The sequence below is a fragment of the Lontra canadensis genome, unplaced genomic scaffold (genome assembly GCF_010015895.1).
Source record: "Lontra canadensis isolate GAN:19392208 unplaced genomic scaffold, GSC_riverotter_1.0 scaffold7, whole genome shotgun sequence".
NCBI lineage: Eukaryota > Metazoa > Chordata > Mammalia > Carnivora > Mustelidae > Lontra > Lontra canadensis.
Window position 1 is genome coordinate 33,374,923 of NW_022631001.1, and position 16,335 is coordinate 33,391,257.

Consider the following 16,335-nt stretch of genomic DNA (forward strand, 5'->3'; position numbering starts at 1 on the left):
AAGAAAGAAAGAAAGAAAGGTCGGTCAAGGGAAAAAGATTTTCAACCTATTTAAGTCATGGTATCACAAATATCTCTGACTTTCATGTTTAGAATTTTGACATCACCTCTAACTCCTCTTTCCACTTCCCACAAGCCATGGGAGGCAGGTCATCGTGAGCTTCTAAAAAGATAATAAATTAGATTCTGTGAAGCTTATACAACCTATGACTTAGGATGCAATTTATCAAAATGGCTATGGCCCCCCACAACTCTACTGTAATGTTCTAAAGTCACTATCCTTATTTTCAAGTCCATGAGCCTATTTGCCATAGACTGTGTCCCCCCAAAATTCATATGTTGAGACCTAACCTCCAGTGTCCTAGCATTTGGACAAATGATAGTATACCAATATAGATACCAAAATGATAGTATCTGGAGGTGACTAGGTCACATGAGCTCAAGAGTAAGATTAGTGCCCTTATAAAATAGGCCCCAGAGACTTCCCTTGCAACCACCACCATGTGAGGATATGATAGGAAGAATGCTATCATTGAGCCAGGAAGCCAGCCCTCACAAGACCCTGAATCAGCCTGGGCCTTGATCTTGGACTTTACAGCCTCCAGAACTGTGAGAAATACATGTTTCTTGTTTAAGCTACTCAGTTTATGGCTGTTTGTTATAGCAACACAATTGGACTAAGACACTATTGTTAGTCCTCATTATACATGACATCTTGAGACCTTTGACATTCATCATTTCCTCCTCCTCAAAATTCTCTACACCCAAGGTTTCCATGATACCACATTATCCCAGTTCTCTTGCAATACCTCTGACAATTCCTGACTATTACTGCTCTATCTACCCCTTAAATATTGAGTTTTCTCTGGGTTCAATCCTTAGGCCACTCCTCTTTTCCTTCTACACACATTCCTCAAAAATCTCACTTTTTTCTTTCTATCTGCCAATCACTTGGATATTGGTAATTGCCAAATTAAATCTCTAATTTTCACTTATCTCCTGACCCAGAACTTTTCATAATCCTACCTGAACCCACTCTAGCAAAGTTCACTTCAATTCCCATTTACACTGTATTTCTCTCCATTCCTGAAACAAGACATTCACACCTTTACATGTTTTTCTCTCTGCCTTTAATCTCCTTTACTATCTTTTCCACATGGCAGAGCTTATTCATCCTACATAACTTGGCTTAAACACCACCTCTCATAAGAAGTTTCATCTTTCTCTCAGTAAAGTGGATCCATATCATTTCAAGACCGTCCCCATTAATAACTGAGGTAGGGATAGCATCTTACACTTATTCTTTGTTTTTGTTCTAGGACTTAGCACAATGCCTGGAAAAGCAATAAATACTTGTCAAGGCAATGAATCCCAAATGGTGCTGGACAGCTGGCAACAGCCAACCATGAAATCCCAACTACTGTACTTCAATACAGAATGCGGAAGGGGAAGACACCCAGGCTGACTATGAATTACAATGGTTCAATAATAACCAATTATCGGGGCGCCTGGGTGGCTCAGTGGGTTAAGCCTCTGCCTTCGGCTCAGGTCACGATCTCGGGGTTCTGGGATCAAGCCCCGCATGGGGCTCTCTGCTCAGCGGGGAGCCTGCTTCCTCCTCTCTCTCTGCCTGCCTCTCTGCCTACTTGTGATCTCTGTCTGTCAAATAAATAAATAAAATCTTAAAAAACAAAAACAAAAACAAAAAAACAAAAAAAACAATTATCAATCTTTAAAATATCTCAAACTGTATTTCAAACATTGTGCAAAAGTTTATCTCTTAGCTTAACTCACTCCTACTCCCTAAATAAAACTAACGAAATATCTAGGAAGTACTTCAAACCTTTCTCTAGTAAACTTAAGTGGGTTGATATGAAAGAATACAAGAATGTCAAATGATTAAGATACTTGACTCCAGGTTAAATACGATATAGATAAATGGATTAAATTCTAAATGTATTAATGGACAGCAAAAATAAACAAAAAGAGTGGTGCCTGGCTGGTTCAATCAGTAGAACACAAAATTCTTGATCTCAGGGTCATGAGTTCAAGCTCCACATTTGCTACAGAGCCTAGTTTTTAAAAAATAAAAATTAAAAAAGATATTTAAGTTAAAATAAAAGTAAAATAAAAAGAAAAAAGTAAAGTCATATAAAGGATTTAACCCATGCGGTCATTATCAATTTTTCTTGGACAAATCACAGTAAGAGTAAAAGAAAGTAAGAACAAAAAGAAAAAGATAGGAATGCCTGAATAGCTCAGTTGGTTAAGCATCTGCCTTTGGCTCTGGTCATGATCCCAGGGTCCTGGGATTGAGTCCCACATCAGGCTCCCTGCTCAGAATGGAGCCTGCTTCTCCCTCGAGCTGCCACTCCCCCTACCTGTAGTCTTTCTCTCTCTCTCTGACAAATAAATAAACAACAAAACAAAACAAACCTTTAAAAAAAGTAAAGAAAAATAAAAATCGTTGGAGTTGGGGGGCGTGGTGCACCTGGGTGGCTCAGCTGGTTAAGCATCTGCCCTCAGCTCAGGTCATGGAATCAAGCCCCTGCATCAGGCTCCCTGCTCAGCTGGGAGCTTGCTTCTCCCTCTCCTTCCTCCCCCCTCTTGCTTGTGCTCTCTCACTCTCTCTCAAATAAATAAATAAAATCTTAAAAAAAAAGAGAGAGAGAGATAGAGTTCACCAAACAACTTCACCTCTTAGAAACAAATGATAGGGGCACCTGGGTGGCTCAGTGGGTTAAGCAGTTGCCTTTGGGCTCAAGTCATGGTACCAGGGTCCTGGGATGGGGCCCTGAAATCAGGCTCCCTCCTCAGCAGACAGCCTGCTTCTCCCTCTCCCTCTGCCTGCTGCTCTGCCTACTTGTGTTCTCTATCTCTCTAATAAATAAATAAAATCTATAAAATTTTAAAAAAAAAGAAACAAATGATATTTCCTAACTTCCTAAATACTGTGCATAGTCATATGCAAAGTTAGGAAAATAAAGTCTTAATTTCAAATTATCAAAATCAAACTGTCATAAAATAGTGTTTGGGGTTTCTTTTTAAAATTTTATTTATTTGACAGAAAGAGACACAGTGAGATAGGGAACACAAGCAGGGGGAGAGGGAGAAGGAGGCTTCCCGCTGATCAGGGAGCCCATGTGGGGCCCGATCCCAGGACCCTGGGATCATGACCTGAGCTGAAGGCAGATGCTTAACAACTGAGTCACCCAGGCTCCCAAAATCAGTGGTTTTGAAGGTATGTTCTCCTCAGCATGACAGTATAAGAATACAAAACTGGAAATACATTAAATACCCAATAACAAATGATAAAGTTAAATTAATATACCCCTAAGATGTAATAATTCAGCCACTGAAGATGATGTGGAATTTCCCTGGAATTTTACAGAATAACCTTTCCTTATGTCATCAACATTTAGGAAAAAGTAAGAATACTACTAGCATCTTTTTATCTTATAGCTTTATCTTTTTTTTTAAGATTTATTTATTTATATGACACAGAGAGAGAGAGATCACAAGTAGGCAAAGAGGCAGGCAATGGGAGAGGGGGAGTCAGGACTACTGACTCCCTGCTGAGGATTACTCCCTGCTGAGCAGAGAGCCCAATGCGGGGTTCAATCACAAGACCCTGAGACCATGACCTGAGCCTAAGGCAGAGGCTTAACCCACTGAACCACCCAGGAGCCCCTTATAGCTTTATCTTATAGCTTTTCTATTTTACTTATTTTTTTAAGTAGGTTCCACACCCAACGTGGGGCTTCAACTCATGACTCTGATATCAAGTCACATGCCCTACCCACTGAGCCCTCCAGGTGCCCCTCTTACAACTTTTATTTATTTATTTATTTATTTTGAGATCGCTGTGAAAACTAACACAGAAATCCCATTTCTCTTTACCCAGTTTCTCCCAATAGCAGTATCTTGTAAAATCATACTACATTATCAACATCAAGATATTGACTTTAATACAATCTACTTCCTTATTCAGAGCCCCCCAGTTTTACTGCATTTATTCACATTTGTTGTGTGTATTTACTTCTATGTAATTTATCGCAAATGAAGGCTCATGTATTTGCCACCCAGTAAAGATACAAAATAGTTCTATCACCACAAAAATCCCTCGTTATCCTTTCATAACCACACGCCTTCCTTACAGCTTTTTATATTTTCAGCAATTGTGTATTCATTCAAACATCTTTATTAAATAACTACTATGTGCCAAGCACTCTTCTTTGTATACAATTCAAATAGCATGGATTATTTTTTCCAGTTTGTAAATGCAATTTTTCAAAAGACAAGGTTTTTTGTCTTTCAATTCAATTTTAATATAGATATGTAGATATATGGAAAAATTCAACTGAGAAGGATTACTAATGGAAAAGACACTTTAGGAACAATATAGACTGCATTGATTGAATAATTCCAGGAATATTGTGGTAATAAGCACACAAAATTTCAGTATCATATTATCATAATCTGATTAGCTTTAGAGAGATTTGGGTAATAAAATCATACTAACTTCCAAAGAAAGCTTTATAATAAAGATTTACAGAATCAATTAGGTTTATTCTTTCTTCATTTACAATTCAAAGTACACAAATTTAGCGGATTTTCTTCCAATAAGTTTTTCAGCAGGCTTTACATAAAAAGGACAACTCAAAGGATACAATTCAAGATATAAAAGTATTCAAACGTCTAAAAAGTTATCCCAAATTAAAACACCTGTTCTTTGGGACACCTGGGTGGCTCAGTGGGTTAAAGCCTCTGCCTTTGGCTCTGGTCATGATCTCAGGGTCCTGGGATCCAGCCCTGCATCAGGCTCTCTGCTCAGCAGGGAGCCTGCTTCCCCCCACTCTCTCTGCCTACTTCTGATCTCTCTCTCTGTCAAATAAATAAATAAAATCTTAAAAGGAAAAAGAAAGAAACAACCAACTTAAAAAAAATGTGCTCTTCAAAAGACATTTTTTTTAAGATTTGTCAAATAAATAAATAAAATCTTAAAAAAAAAAAAAAAGAAGACGACAACAAGGAAAAGGCAAACCACAGACTGAAAGAAATTATTTACAAAATACCTGATAAAGACTTGTATCTGAAATTAATTTACCTATCTATCTATCTATCTTTAAAGCAAGCTCCGCACCTGGCGTGGAGCCCAGCGTGGGGCTTGAACTCACAACCCTGAGATCAAGACATGAGCTGAGATTAAGAGTCCCGTGCTTAGGGCACCTGAATGGCTCTGTTGGTTGAGCAACCAACTCTTAGTTTCCACTCAGGTCATGATCTCAGGGTCATAGGATTAAACCCACTCAGCAGGGAATCTGCTTCCCCTCTCTGTCTGCCCTCCCCCTGCACACTCTCCGTCTCTCAAATAAATAAATAAATAAATAAATAATTTTTTTTTTACGTTTTTTTATTTATTTATTTGACAGACAGAGATCACAAGTAGGCAGAGAGGCAGGCAGAGAGAGAGGGGGAAGCAGGCTCACCGCTGAGCAGAGAGCCCAATGCAGGGCTAGATCCCAGGACCCTGGGATCATGATCTGAGCCGAAGGCAGAGGCTTTAACCCACTGAGCCATCCACGTGCCCCTAAATAAATCTTTTTTAAAAAGAGTCAGATGCTTAACTGATGGAGCCACCCAGGCACCCCTGTATTTGAAATTAAAAAACAAAAACAAAAACCTTAATAATAAGAAGCTAAGCAATCAAATAGAAAAGAAAATTTGATCTTGAGACTTTGCAAAAAATATTCAAATGCAATAAATACATGAAAAGCTGACTAATATCACTAGTAACCAGGAAAATATAAATTGAACCCACAATGAGATACCACAACATATCCACTAGAATGGCTATAAGTTGTTTTTTTTTTTTTTATTTTAAGTAATAAAAATAAATAAAATGAGATGCCTAGGTGGCTCAGGCAAGTAAGCCGCTGCCTTTGGCTCGGGTGATGGTCCCAGGGTCCTGGAATAGAGTCCTACATCAGGGTCCTTGCTCAGCGGGGAGCCTGCTTCTCTCTCTACCTGTGCCTACCACTCTGCCTGCTTGTGTTCTCTCTTTCTAACAAATAAATATATAAATAAAATCTTTTTTTAATAAATAAATAGAATAAAAAGGTTAACTGGAATCTTTATACATTGCTGAAGTATGCAAAATGGCACAGTTTGGAAAATAGTTTGGTGGCAGTTTCACAGCAAGCTAAACAGACACATCATATGACCCAGCAATTCTTCTCCCATGTATTTACCCAAGAGAAATGAAACCATATGAACACTCAAAGATCTGTATGTAAATGTCCAGAATAACTTTGTTCTCATAGCTAAAAACTGGAAACTCAAATTTCTACCAACCGGTGAATTGATAAATAAATTGTACTATATTCAATAACAAAAAGGAACTGACAATGCATATAAAATGGATAAATCTCAAACATATTTTTTTTAAAGATTTTATTTATTTATTTGACAGAGATCACAAGTAGGCAGAGAGGCAGGCAGAGAGAGAGGAAGGGAAGCAGGCTCCCCGCTGAGCAGAGCACCCATGCGGGGCTCGATCCCAGAACCCTAGGATCATGACGAATGCCGAAGGCAGAGGCTTTAACCCACTGAGCCACCCAGGTGCCCCTCAAACATATTTTAAGTAGAAAAAAAGCCAGACATAGAAAACTATATAATTCCATTTAGATGACATTCTAAAAATAAATAAATAAAATTAAAAACAAAAGGACGGAAGACAGATCAGTAATTGCCACAGGCTAGGGAGGGAACTAACTTCACAGGGTCAGAGAGAACTCCTTTTTTTTTTTTTTTTTTAAAGATATTTTATTTATTTGAGAGAGAAACAGAGCACAAGCAGAGGATGGGTAGAGGGAGAAGAGGGACAAACAGACTCCCTGCCAAGTGCAGAGCCAGAGGCCAGCTCTATCCCAAGACCCTGAGATCATGACTTGAACTAAAGTCAGACATTTAACCTATTAACCAATTACGCCACCCAGGTGTCCCAAAAGAACATTTTGTAGGGACAGAAATGTTCTATACCTATACCTTAATTGGGGTAGTGGCTACATTTATGTATACACCTGTCAAAACTCACTGAATTGTTCAGTTTAAAAGGTGAATTTACTATACGTAAATTATACTTCAAAAAATGTGACGAAAGAAAAATTATCCCAAGTAAAAAAAATATATAATAAAATCATACATTTTACTATCCAGATTGTACAATTTATAAAAGCTTCTGGATTTTGTTACTTAAAAAAATAATCTTCCCTGGGGTGGCGGGCTGGCTCAGTACAGCGTGCGACTCTTGACCTCGGGATTGTGAGCTGGAGCTTCATGTGTGATGCAGAGCTTACTAAAAAATAAAAAATAGGGGCACCTGGGTGGCTCAGTTGGTTAAGGATCTGTCTTCGGCTCAGGTCATAATCCCAGGGTCCTGGGATGGAGCCCAGCACTAGGCTCCCTGCTTGGCAGGAAGCCTGCTTCTCCCTCTCCCACTTCCCCGGCTTGTGTTCCCTCTCTCGCTGTGTCTCTCTATCAAATAAGTAAATAAAATCTTAAAAAAATAAAAATAAAAAAATAATAAAAAATTAAAAATTAAAAATAGGTCACCCTGGTGGCTCAGTCAGTTAGACGTCTGAACTCTTGATTTCGGCTCTGGTCATGATTTCAGCAATGTGAGATCGAGCCCTGCATGGCTCAAGTGGCTGGGCCTGAGCCGGCTTAGGATTCTCTCTTTTTCTCTATCTCCACCAAAAAATAATACATAATAATAAAAATAATAAAATAATCTTCCCTTTCCCTCCTGTGGGATGGTGAGTAATCATGTTAGCCCTAAGTGTGGTAGGGGTTGTCAGAGCCCAAGTGAACCAAGAAAGGAGTCCATATGGGAAGAAGACATGTGTTCAACCCAAGCACTGGAAGAGGGTGTCAACACAGAGGGGCAACCTTGCATGAGACACTAGGTCTCACAGAGTGAAGAGGATGTCTTCACATGAAAGCAGTCCAATTTAGAGTATCAGAGCCTAACTGGGGTGAGAAATACATCCAGAAACAGCGAGGAAGCTAACATGGGGTGTTAGAGCAGGTTGAAGAAGGTATCCCTAAATTGGGACATCCTAGTATGGGCTGTTAGCTTCTTACAGGGGTAGCAGAATGCAAGGGATATAAGGAAGAATCAGCAGAGAAAAAAGGCATCCAGGAGAGGAGAGGGTGGTAGCAAATATGAAAGTTTGTTTAAATACAGGAAGATATGAACAAATAAGTAAAAATAAGTAAATATATTAAGGATAATGGAAGCCAGATTTCTTACTATGAGAGAAGAGTATTATATCTCATAATATATGTATATGCATATCTATATCTATATATGAGTATATATACTCATATATATGAGTGTATATATATATATATATATTTCTTACCATGAGAGACAACTACTACAAATATGAAAAAGAAAAGAACTAGAACTTATACTGAAATGGGAAGTACTAGTGTGAACTCATCATTTACAATATATGCAGATAAATAAATATAGATATAAATGTGTGTGTACATACATCTATGTATTCCCAGCTTCATCCATTAAGAGGGTGTGGGAACATTAACAACCCAACAACAACAAACATATTAGCACTGAGATTGTAGCTTCAAAATGTCCGAGAAACAGCCAACTGCAGGACTAAGGCAGGTACGATATAGGATAAATCTGTGCGTAAAAGTAAAGACATGCTCAAGGAAAGATGGTGACATGTTATAAGGACACAAAAGCCAGCCTGAATGAGCTCGTATTGGCCAAATGAAGAACAATCTAAACATCAAAATAAATAGTAGGGGCGCCTGGGTGGCTCAGTCACTGGGCATCTGCCTTCAGCTCAGGTCATGATCACAGTGGTCCTGGTATCAAGCCCGCCATCCGCATCTGGCTCCCTGCTCAGCGGGAAGCCTGCTTCTCCCTTTCCCACTGCCCCTGCTTGTGTTCCCTATCTCACTGCGTCTCTCTCTGTTAAATAAATAAATAAAATTTAAAAAAAAAATAGTAATAGAATATAATCCACTAAAAAATATTCATACAGATAGAAATACAGGAATACATTAAAAGTTAGATGAGGAGGGGCACCTGGGTGGCTCAGTGGGTTAAAGCCTCTGCCTTCGGCTCAGGTCATGATCCCAGGGTCCTGGGATCCAACCCCACATTGGGCTCTCTGCTCAGCAGGGAGCCTGCTTCCTCTGTCTCTCTGCCTGCCTCTCTGGCTACTTGTGATCTCTGTCAAATAAATAAAATCTTAAAAAAAAAAAAAAGTTCTTAAAAGTTAGATGAGAAACAATATATTTACATAGTTTCAAAGTACTCCACACAAAACTATGTATTAACAATTACATATTAACTTTGTAGTGAGGAACCCCAGCAGGCATTGCTTATATCAAGTAAGTAATCAAAGTAAAAAATCACCAGTGATGGGATAAACTGAAATTGTGTACCACCTGATAGACTGCAATGAGCATCACTTTTGTGATTTTTCTACCCAAGTATTTAACCTGTATGTATCTAATAAATAAGAGAACAGATAATCCCAAATTGAGGGGCATTCTACAAAATAACTGCCCTGTAATCTTCATAAATGTCAAGGTTATGAAAGTCAAGAGAAGATGGAGGAACTGTTCCAGAATGAAGACTAAAGAGATACAACAAGGATATGCAACATATAATTCTGAATGGGATCCTTTTGCCAGTAGAAAGATTAACAGCAAAATCAACAAAGCTTGAACCAGTCTGAAAACTAAATGGAGTACTTTATCAGTACAAATTTCCTGATTCTGATAACTGCATTGTGATTATGCAGGAGAATATTCTTGTTTGTAAAAAAAAAAAAAAAAAAAAAATGCACACTAAAGCATTCTGTGGTGATAGGGCATCAGGTCAGCAGCTTCCTCTCAAATGGTTCAGAGAAAAAGTTCTTTGTACTTTACTTGCAAGTTTTCTTCAAGTACATGATTGTTTCAGGTTTTTGGTGTTTTTTTTTTTTAAGATTTTATTTATTTATTTGACAGAGAGAGAGATCACAAGTAGGCAGAGAAGCAGGCTCCCTGTTGAGCAGAGAGCCCAATGTGGGGCTCCATCCTAGGACTCCAAGACCATGACTGAGAGACCATGACAGGAGCCAAAGGCAGAGGCTTAACCCAGGGAGCCACCCAGACACCCCTGATTGTTTCAGTTTAAAGTGAGGAAAAAAAACAATGTTGATAAAAGTGAAATAATGTTAAAAATAAACTGTAATTCTTCATGTTGTTAATCTTGGTTAGACACCAGACTATGCAAAATTACTAGGAAATCAAATGTTGGAGCCAGAAGACACTTTAAATACAGCCCAACCCCTTCTCTTAACAATTGACCTCAATCAGGTTGTGAATAGTGAAAGATTTAAAAATATAAAACCCCACTAAAGGAAGTTATTAGAAGAGTAATAGTGAAAAGGGCAATTGACCAAGAGTGGGTAGAACAATGACATTCTGCCACTTACAAAAGGCTGTAACTATCAGCAAAGCACAATCGAAGCATCTCCTCCAAAAGATGAAGGGCCTTGTCTGCCGCTATCTAAAATTCCTTGCAAACGTGCAACTGGAAATACCCTGAAATTGCTGTGCTTCCCAGTTCAGTTTATTACATTCCGCTTAGCTATACAGTAATACAATGAAATGCAAATACAAAATAAACGTGCATGAACCCTGAACTTTAAGTTGCACAAGTCCATCATGAAACTGAAATACAAAGCATTTGCCAAATTGCTCCTTATGAAGAAAGTTTTGTGATGAATCATAAGAATAATTAAAACACACATTGAACACTGCATATCAACTACACTAAAAAAAAAAAAACCCTTTTTAATAAAAAAAAAAATTTTTAAACCGCAAATCAACGTGAAGCAAGACTTTCAGCGGTCGGCTGACTGTCCTTACTTAAAGAGAGTGTTCAGACACTCTGAAATGACTGTCATATCTGTCCTGAAAGAAGAGGGAGCATTTCCTAGAAATGTTTAAAAGTGCAAGGATCCTCTCCCCCTCCCCGGTACCACGCGTTCACTGGGGCGGTGACTAGACAGGCCCCCAACAACGCAGGGGTAAAGTAGCACTGGACTCTCTCAGCATTTCCTTTTGGAGAGGACAGCCCCCTGCGTCACTCGTTACTCACTCAGGATGCAGGGCAGAAGTTTATCCCCGACGAACTTAACACAGTTGGCTCCCGCCCTCCCAACCCCGCAGTCCTGCCCAATCTCGCCAGCGCCAGGGCGCTGCCCCTGGTACCCCGCCTCCTCCAGCGCGAGGGTCGCAGCACCCAGACTTGCCTCGAGCTGGCCCAGCTGGGCCTCCCTGAGCCCCCGCGTACGCGGCCTCCTCCCCCTCTTTTCCCCTCCCCCTCCCCTCGTGCCGGTCCCTCACGCCCACCGCGAGGCTCAACCCCGCCAAGAAGGCCGGACAGCCACCGGCAGCTCCGCCGCCGCCCTGCCCGGCCCTCCCCGCCTCCCGGCTGCGATGCCCTGCCCCGCAGAGCCCACTGGACGGCAGCCGGGGGGTGGGGGTTAGGGGAGACGGGGGCGGGGAGGCCTGGGGGCGGCGCCCGCCCCACACCCTTACCTGGCTTCTCGTGGTCGTAGCCTACTACGATGAAGTAGTCAGCCAGCCGGGCCATGGCCGCCGCCGCCGCGCCGGAGAAGCAGGTGCCGGTAGCCGCCCTCGCCGCCGCCGCCCACCCGGCCCGGGAGGGCTCAGCATTTTCCCTGCAGCGGCAGTAGCGGCAGCGGCGGCACTTCAGCCATGTTTGACAACCGAGGCGCACTCTGCGCCTGCGCCGCGCGGAGCGCCCGCTCCTCCCCCGCCCCCACCCCCGCTGACTTGGGAACCCCTTGCGGGCAGTGAGCCCACTCCGAAGCATCTAGGGCCGCGCCGACCGCTGGTTCGCGGAGTAGGCGGCTGGGGGTATTCCCGCCACCTCAGCCACTCCAGGCGGTTCATTTGAAGCCTGGCTGTCCCTTCGTGACCCACCTCCGCCTCCCCCTCCCCTATTTTTTCCAAAGCAGGAGTCCTTCCTTCCGCCTTCTCTATTCTTTCTTTCTAGATCTGGTTAGAAGAGACAGGGATGGTTGAGGGGTCTCCTGGAAAGTTTGCTTTTTCCCCTCCCCCGCTCTACTCCCCTCCCAAAGACAAGATTCTCCCGCCTTCGACTGGAGCATGGAATTTGCACTGCCAGGGCTTTTGCTGCACGTTTCCTGTTTATGTTGTGCAGATGGGAATTTTAGGAACATGCGACCGAGCAGGCGGGGGGAGGGAGAGGCTTTTGCGCAATCTTGAGGTGCCTCTTGCTTCAGTGCTGGGTGGGCTGGGGGCGATTGGTCTGGGCTTCCCCGGGAGTGCCCGAAGTGGGAGAGGGCGGGGGAGTGGGGGCGAAGGAGGGGGAGCTGGATTCCGCCAAAGAACAGGGTATCACCGGGATCCTCCTAAACTGGCGGGATCCAACGGAGTACGAGGGAAGAGGCTTTGTCTCTCTCTCAAGGGAGACCCTCCCTTCTGCATTTTCTCTGCTTGCGACGTTCACAGGGCTTTCGAAGCCAGAGCAGCTGGTGACTTCAACTTCCCTACTCAAGAATGCAATAAAATGAATTAGTGGGTCTCATCATCCAATCTAGGAAATATCTAGGTCATTTTCTTGTTTGCTGTTCGTATTGATCATTTCGAATTTGGCTGGTGAGTCACCCAGATGACTTTGTCAATTGTTAGTATCTGAGGAAGTTTTAGTAGTTGGATAAGTTACAGGTGGTAGGCTGAAGTTTTGGGCTCTCCGTGATTTGCAAATATGATCATCTTCGTGGTTACTTACCACTACTCATTAATTGAGGACTTGACCCTTACCATTTATATCTAAGAACTCTGACCAGTGTCTGGTATACAGTAGGTGCTCAACTATTTTTAATGGATGATTGTACAATTTCCCCCAACTACCAACAGGAAGTTGCAATAGCTTGAACTCTGAACTGGAAGTCCAGAGGGTTGGAGTTTCAACTTCTGAAAGTTCAATTGATCATTTCCTCTTTCTGTGCTATACTTTCTTCATCTATAAATTGAGAGGGCTGGGCTATGCTAGAACTGAAATTCCCGGGAAGGAATACCTTAACTCTAGGAATTTGTTTGCAAATTGCCTGCGGTCAAACTGAATCAGCCTAGTTACAGGGGTGGAGGGAAGATAACAGATTACTCTTGAAAATAATTAAACCAAAAAAAGCCTCAGTCACATGCCTTGTAAGAATCCTCTCTATAACTTCCCTGAAGAGCTCATCATCCAGCTTGATCACTTTCAGTGAGGGGTAACCTTACTTCCTTGGGAGTCAAGGAAGTTTATTTTTATTTTCATTATTTATGTTTATGTTTATTATTATTATTATTATTTTAGGTTTTATTTGTTTGAGAAAGAGAGAGATCACAAGGGGGGGGAAGGGTAGAGAAGCATACTCCCCACTGAGCAGGGAGACTGATGCGGGACTCAATCCAAGGACCCTGAGATCATGACCTGAGCTGAAGGCAGACACTTAACTGACTGAGCCACCAGGAGCCCCCCATTCCACTGTTTAAAAGACCTGTTGTTAGAAAGGTCTTCCTCATTTATGTTAGAGTTGTCCTGTAACTTCCCCTAATTTTGTTCTCTGGAACTACCCAGAAAAAACAACAATCTATCTTTCAGATAGAGTTCCACATTTTTAAGGCAGCTGTCATGTTCCTTCCCCATTTTACTTTTTTTTAAATTAAGGCAAAGGGGTACCTGGCGGACTCAGTCGGAAGAGTATGTGACTCTTGGTCTCAAGGTCTTGAGTTCCAACCACATGTTGGGTATAAAGATTACCTAAATTAAAAAAACTTTTAAAAAAATAATGTTATGGGGCACCTGGATGGCTCAGTGGATTAAAGCCTCAACCTTAAGTTCAGGTCATGATCCCAGCATCATGATCCCAGGCTCTTCGGATCCAGCCCCGCATCAGGCTCTCTGCTCAGCCGGGAGTCTGCTTCCCACGACCTCTCTCTCTGCAGGCCTCTCTGCCTACTTGTGATCTCTGTCAAATAAATAAATAAGTAAAATCTTTTTTAAAAAATGTGAAATTTACATATCATAAAACTAACCCCGTTAAAGTGTACAATTGGGTAGTATTTAGTAGATTCAAAATGTTGTATAACTACCACCTCTATCTAGCTCCAAAACAATTTTGATCATACCCAGTAAGCAGTCACTCCCATTTCCCCTCCCCCAGCTCCTTGTAACTACCAATTTTTTTTCTCTGTGGATTTGACTATTATGGATATTTTATATAAATGGAATCATACAGGGGCACCTGGGTGGCTCAGTGGGTTAAAGCCTCTGCCTTCAGCTCAGATCATGATCTCAGGTTCCTGGGATTGAGACCCACATGGGGCTCTCTGTTTAGTGGGGAGCCTGCTTCCCCCTCTCTCTGCCTGCCTCTCTGCCTACGTGTGATCTCTGTCAAATAAATAAATAAAATCTTTAAAAAAAAAAAAAGGAATCATACAATATGTGACCTTTGTAGGTTCTTTCATTTAGTATAATGTTTTCAGATTTCATCCATGTTGCAGCATCTATCAGTATTTCATACTTTATTATGGCTGAATAATATTCCATTTTATGTATATACCATATGAAATATAATGTATCTAATTTTTTTTTGTTTTCTGTGCTTTTGGTTTCATATCTAATGCCATTGACAAATCCAAGGTCATAAAAATTTGCTCCTGTTTTCTAAGAGTTTCATAGTTTAAGCTCTTGTATTTAGGCCATTTTGAGTTTTTTGCACATGATATAGGAGTCCCATTTTACTTTCTAAATGTATTGAGTTTTATTTTATTAATAAGTGTTGGCTCAAATTATTTAAACTTTTTTTTTTTTAATCAAAGCTTAGTTGTTTTCAAAGCCTAGAATTAAATGTTGTGTGCTGTAAGGCATATTCATTCTGCTGGGTGGGCTGACATTCCATTTCCAATGCATGTTCTGTAGCAAAAGGATTTTGACATATCCTAGTTGTATGTATAAAGCACCATATGTTTATATACACATGTGAACATATTTAGCATACACTGGAGCTGTGCTTCGTTTCTTAGCCAACAGCTGCCAGTCTGCTGAAACTGATAAACCCTGACAAGGCCGCTGATTACTGAGGTTGGCTGAAGGCCAGACCATCCCCTTGAGATAACCACCATCACCTTTCACCAAAGAGTGTGGGAGTAAAGCAATCCCAGATTTGTTTTACTGATGTCTGGCAGGAGCAGGAAGGGAAGAAGAATATGCAACACAATGATGATACGTACACAGCAGATGCCTTTCATTCATGCTTTAGAAGAAAAAAGGGCCAATTACTAGTAAGCAAGAATTATCAGTCCTCTCCTCCTACAGTTGGCTGTTGCGGAGTGAGTGGTTGATCTCTGCAGTCATTTCAAGTGCTTCCTGTGGTTAGCCACTACAGTTCAGAGAGGCAGTATGAGAGTTAGACTTAACCAAATGTCCATGGGCGGTGCTGGGGCCTCTTCAAATGGTCTCTACAACCAGTAACAAAAGAGACCACTTAGAAAATTGCCTGATCCATTCCCATATCTCCATCCACTCAGCTGCCTAGAAATAAATTTAATGATCCTTACCTTTGATATAACGCCTCTCTCAGCCCTACATTCATCACTCAGCCCTATTGATCTTACTTCCTAAATGTGTATACTGCTCTCCACCCCCATTGCCACCCCACTCTCTGAGCCACTATTACTTTCCACCTTAACTATTGCAGTAACTTCCTAACTGATGTCCCTGTTTCATGGGTGGTTCCAGAGTTTCCATGTAGGTAAAACTTAAGGACAGTAAGTGAGCTATGAACCTTGTCTTCAAATTAAATTTGTATAGCAAACACACTGTTTCTACGTGGGGTGTATTTTTGGAGTACAGGAAGGAGACTTCAGAAATGGTTGATGGAAATCAACCAGTTGCTTTTCGTACGTGTGATTATATGAATAGTTGTATCCTGACACACATATTAAGTACCCCTGACATTAGCAGCTATAGTATAAGTATATAAGTGTATGTAAGTGCTGTGAGAGTTTGCAGGCTGCTTTTACTTAGCTTGCATGTTTATTTGGTGAGCAGGACTGGCTACATAATTTGTAGAACCCAACGCAAAATGAAAATGTAGGACCCTCTGTTCAAAAATTATTAAGAATTTCAAAACAAGGGGCGCCTGGGTGGCTCAGCGGGTTGAAGCCTCTGCCTTCGGCTCGGGTCATGATCTCAGGGTCCTGG

The 16,335-nt window shown here is 41.3% G+C and overlaps 1 protein-coding gene across 2 annotated transcripts in view; it reads right to left on the reverse strand.

The window, feature by feature from the left end:
- The window catches only part of SBF2 (SET binding factor 2), a 485,581-nt gene extending 473,739 nt beyond the window's left edge, over positions 1-11,842 (reverse strand). The window contains exon 1 of one of the 2 annotated variants that reach the window (XM_032853454.1): positions 11,634-11,842. In XM_032853454.1, the coding sequence (XP_032709345.1) occupies positions 11,634-11,688 (55 nt within the window). In that variant the 5' untranslated portion in view covers positions 11,689-11,842. The remainder of the gene's footprint in view (positions 1-11,633) is intronic. The other variant, XM_032853455.1, reaches the window with a different exon arrangement.
- Between the last annotated feature and the right edge of the window lie 4,493 nt (positions 11,843-16,335).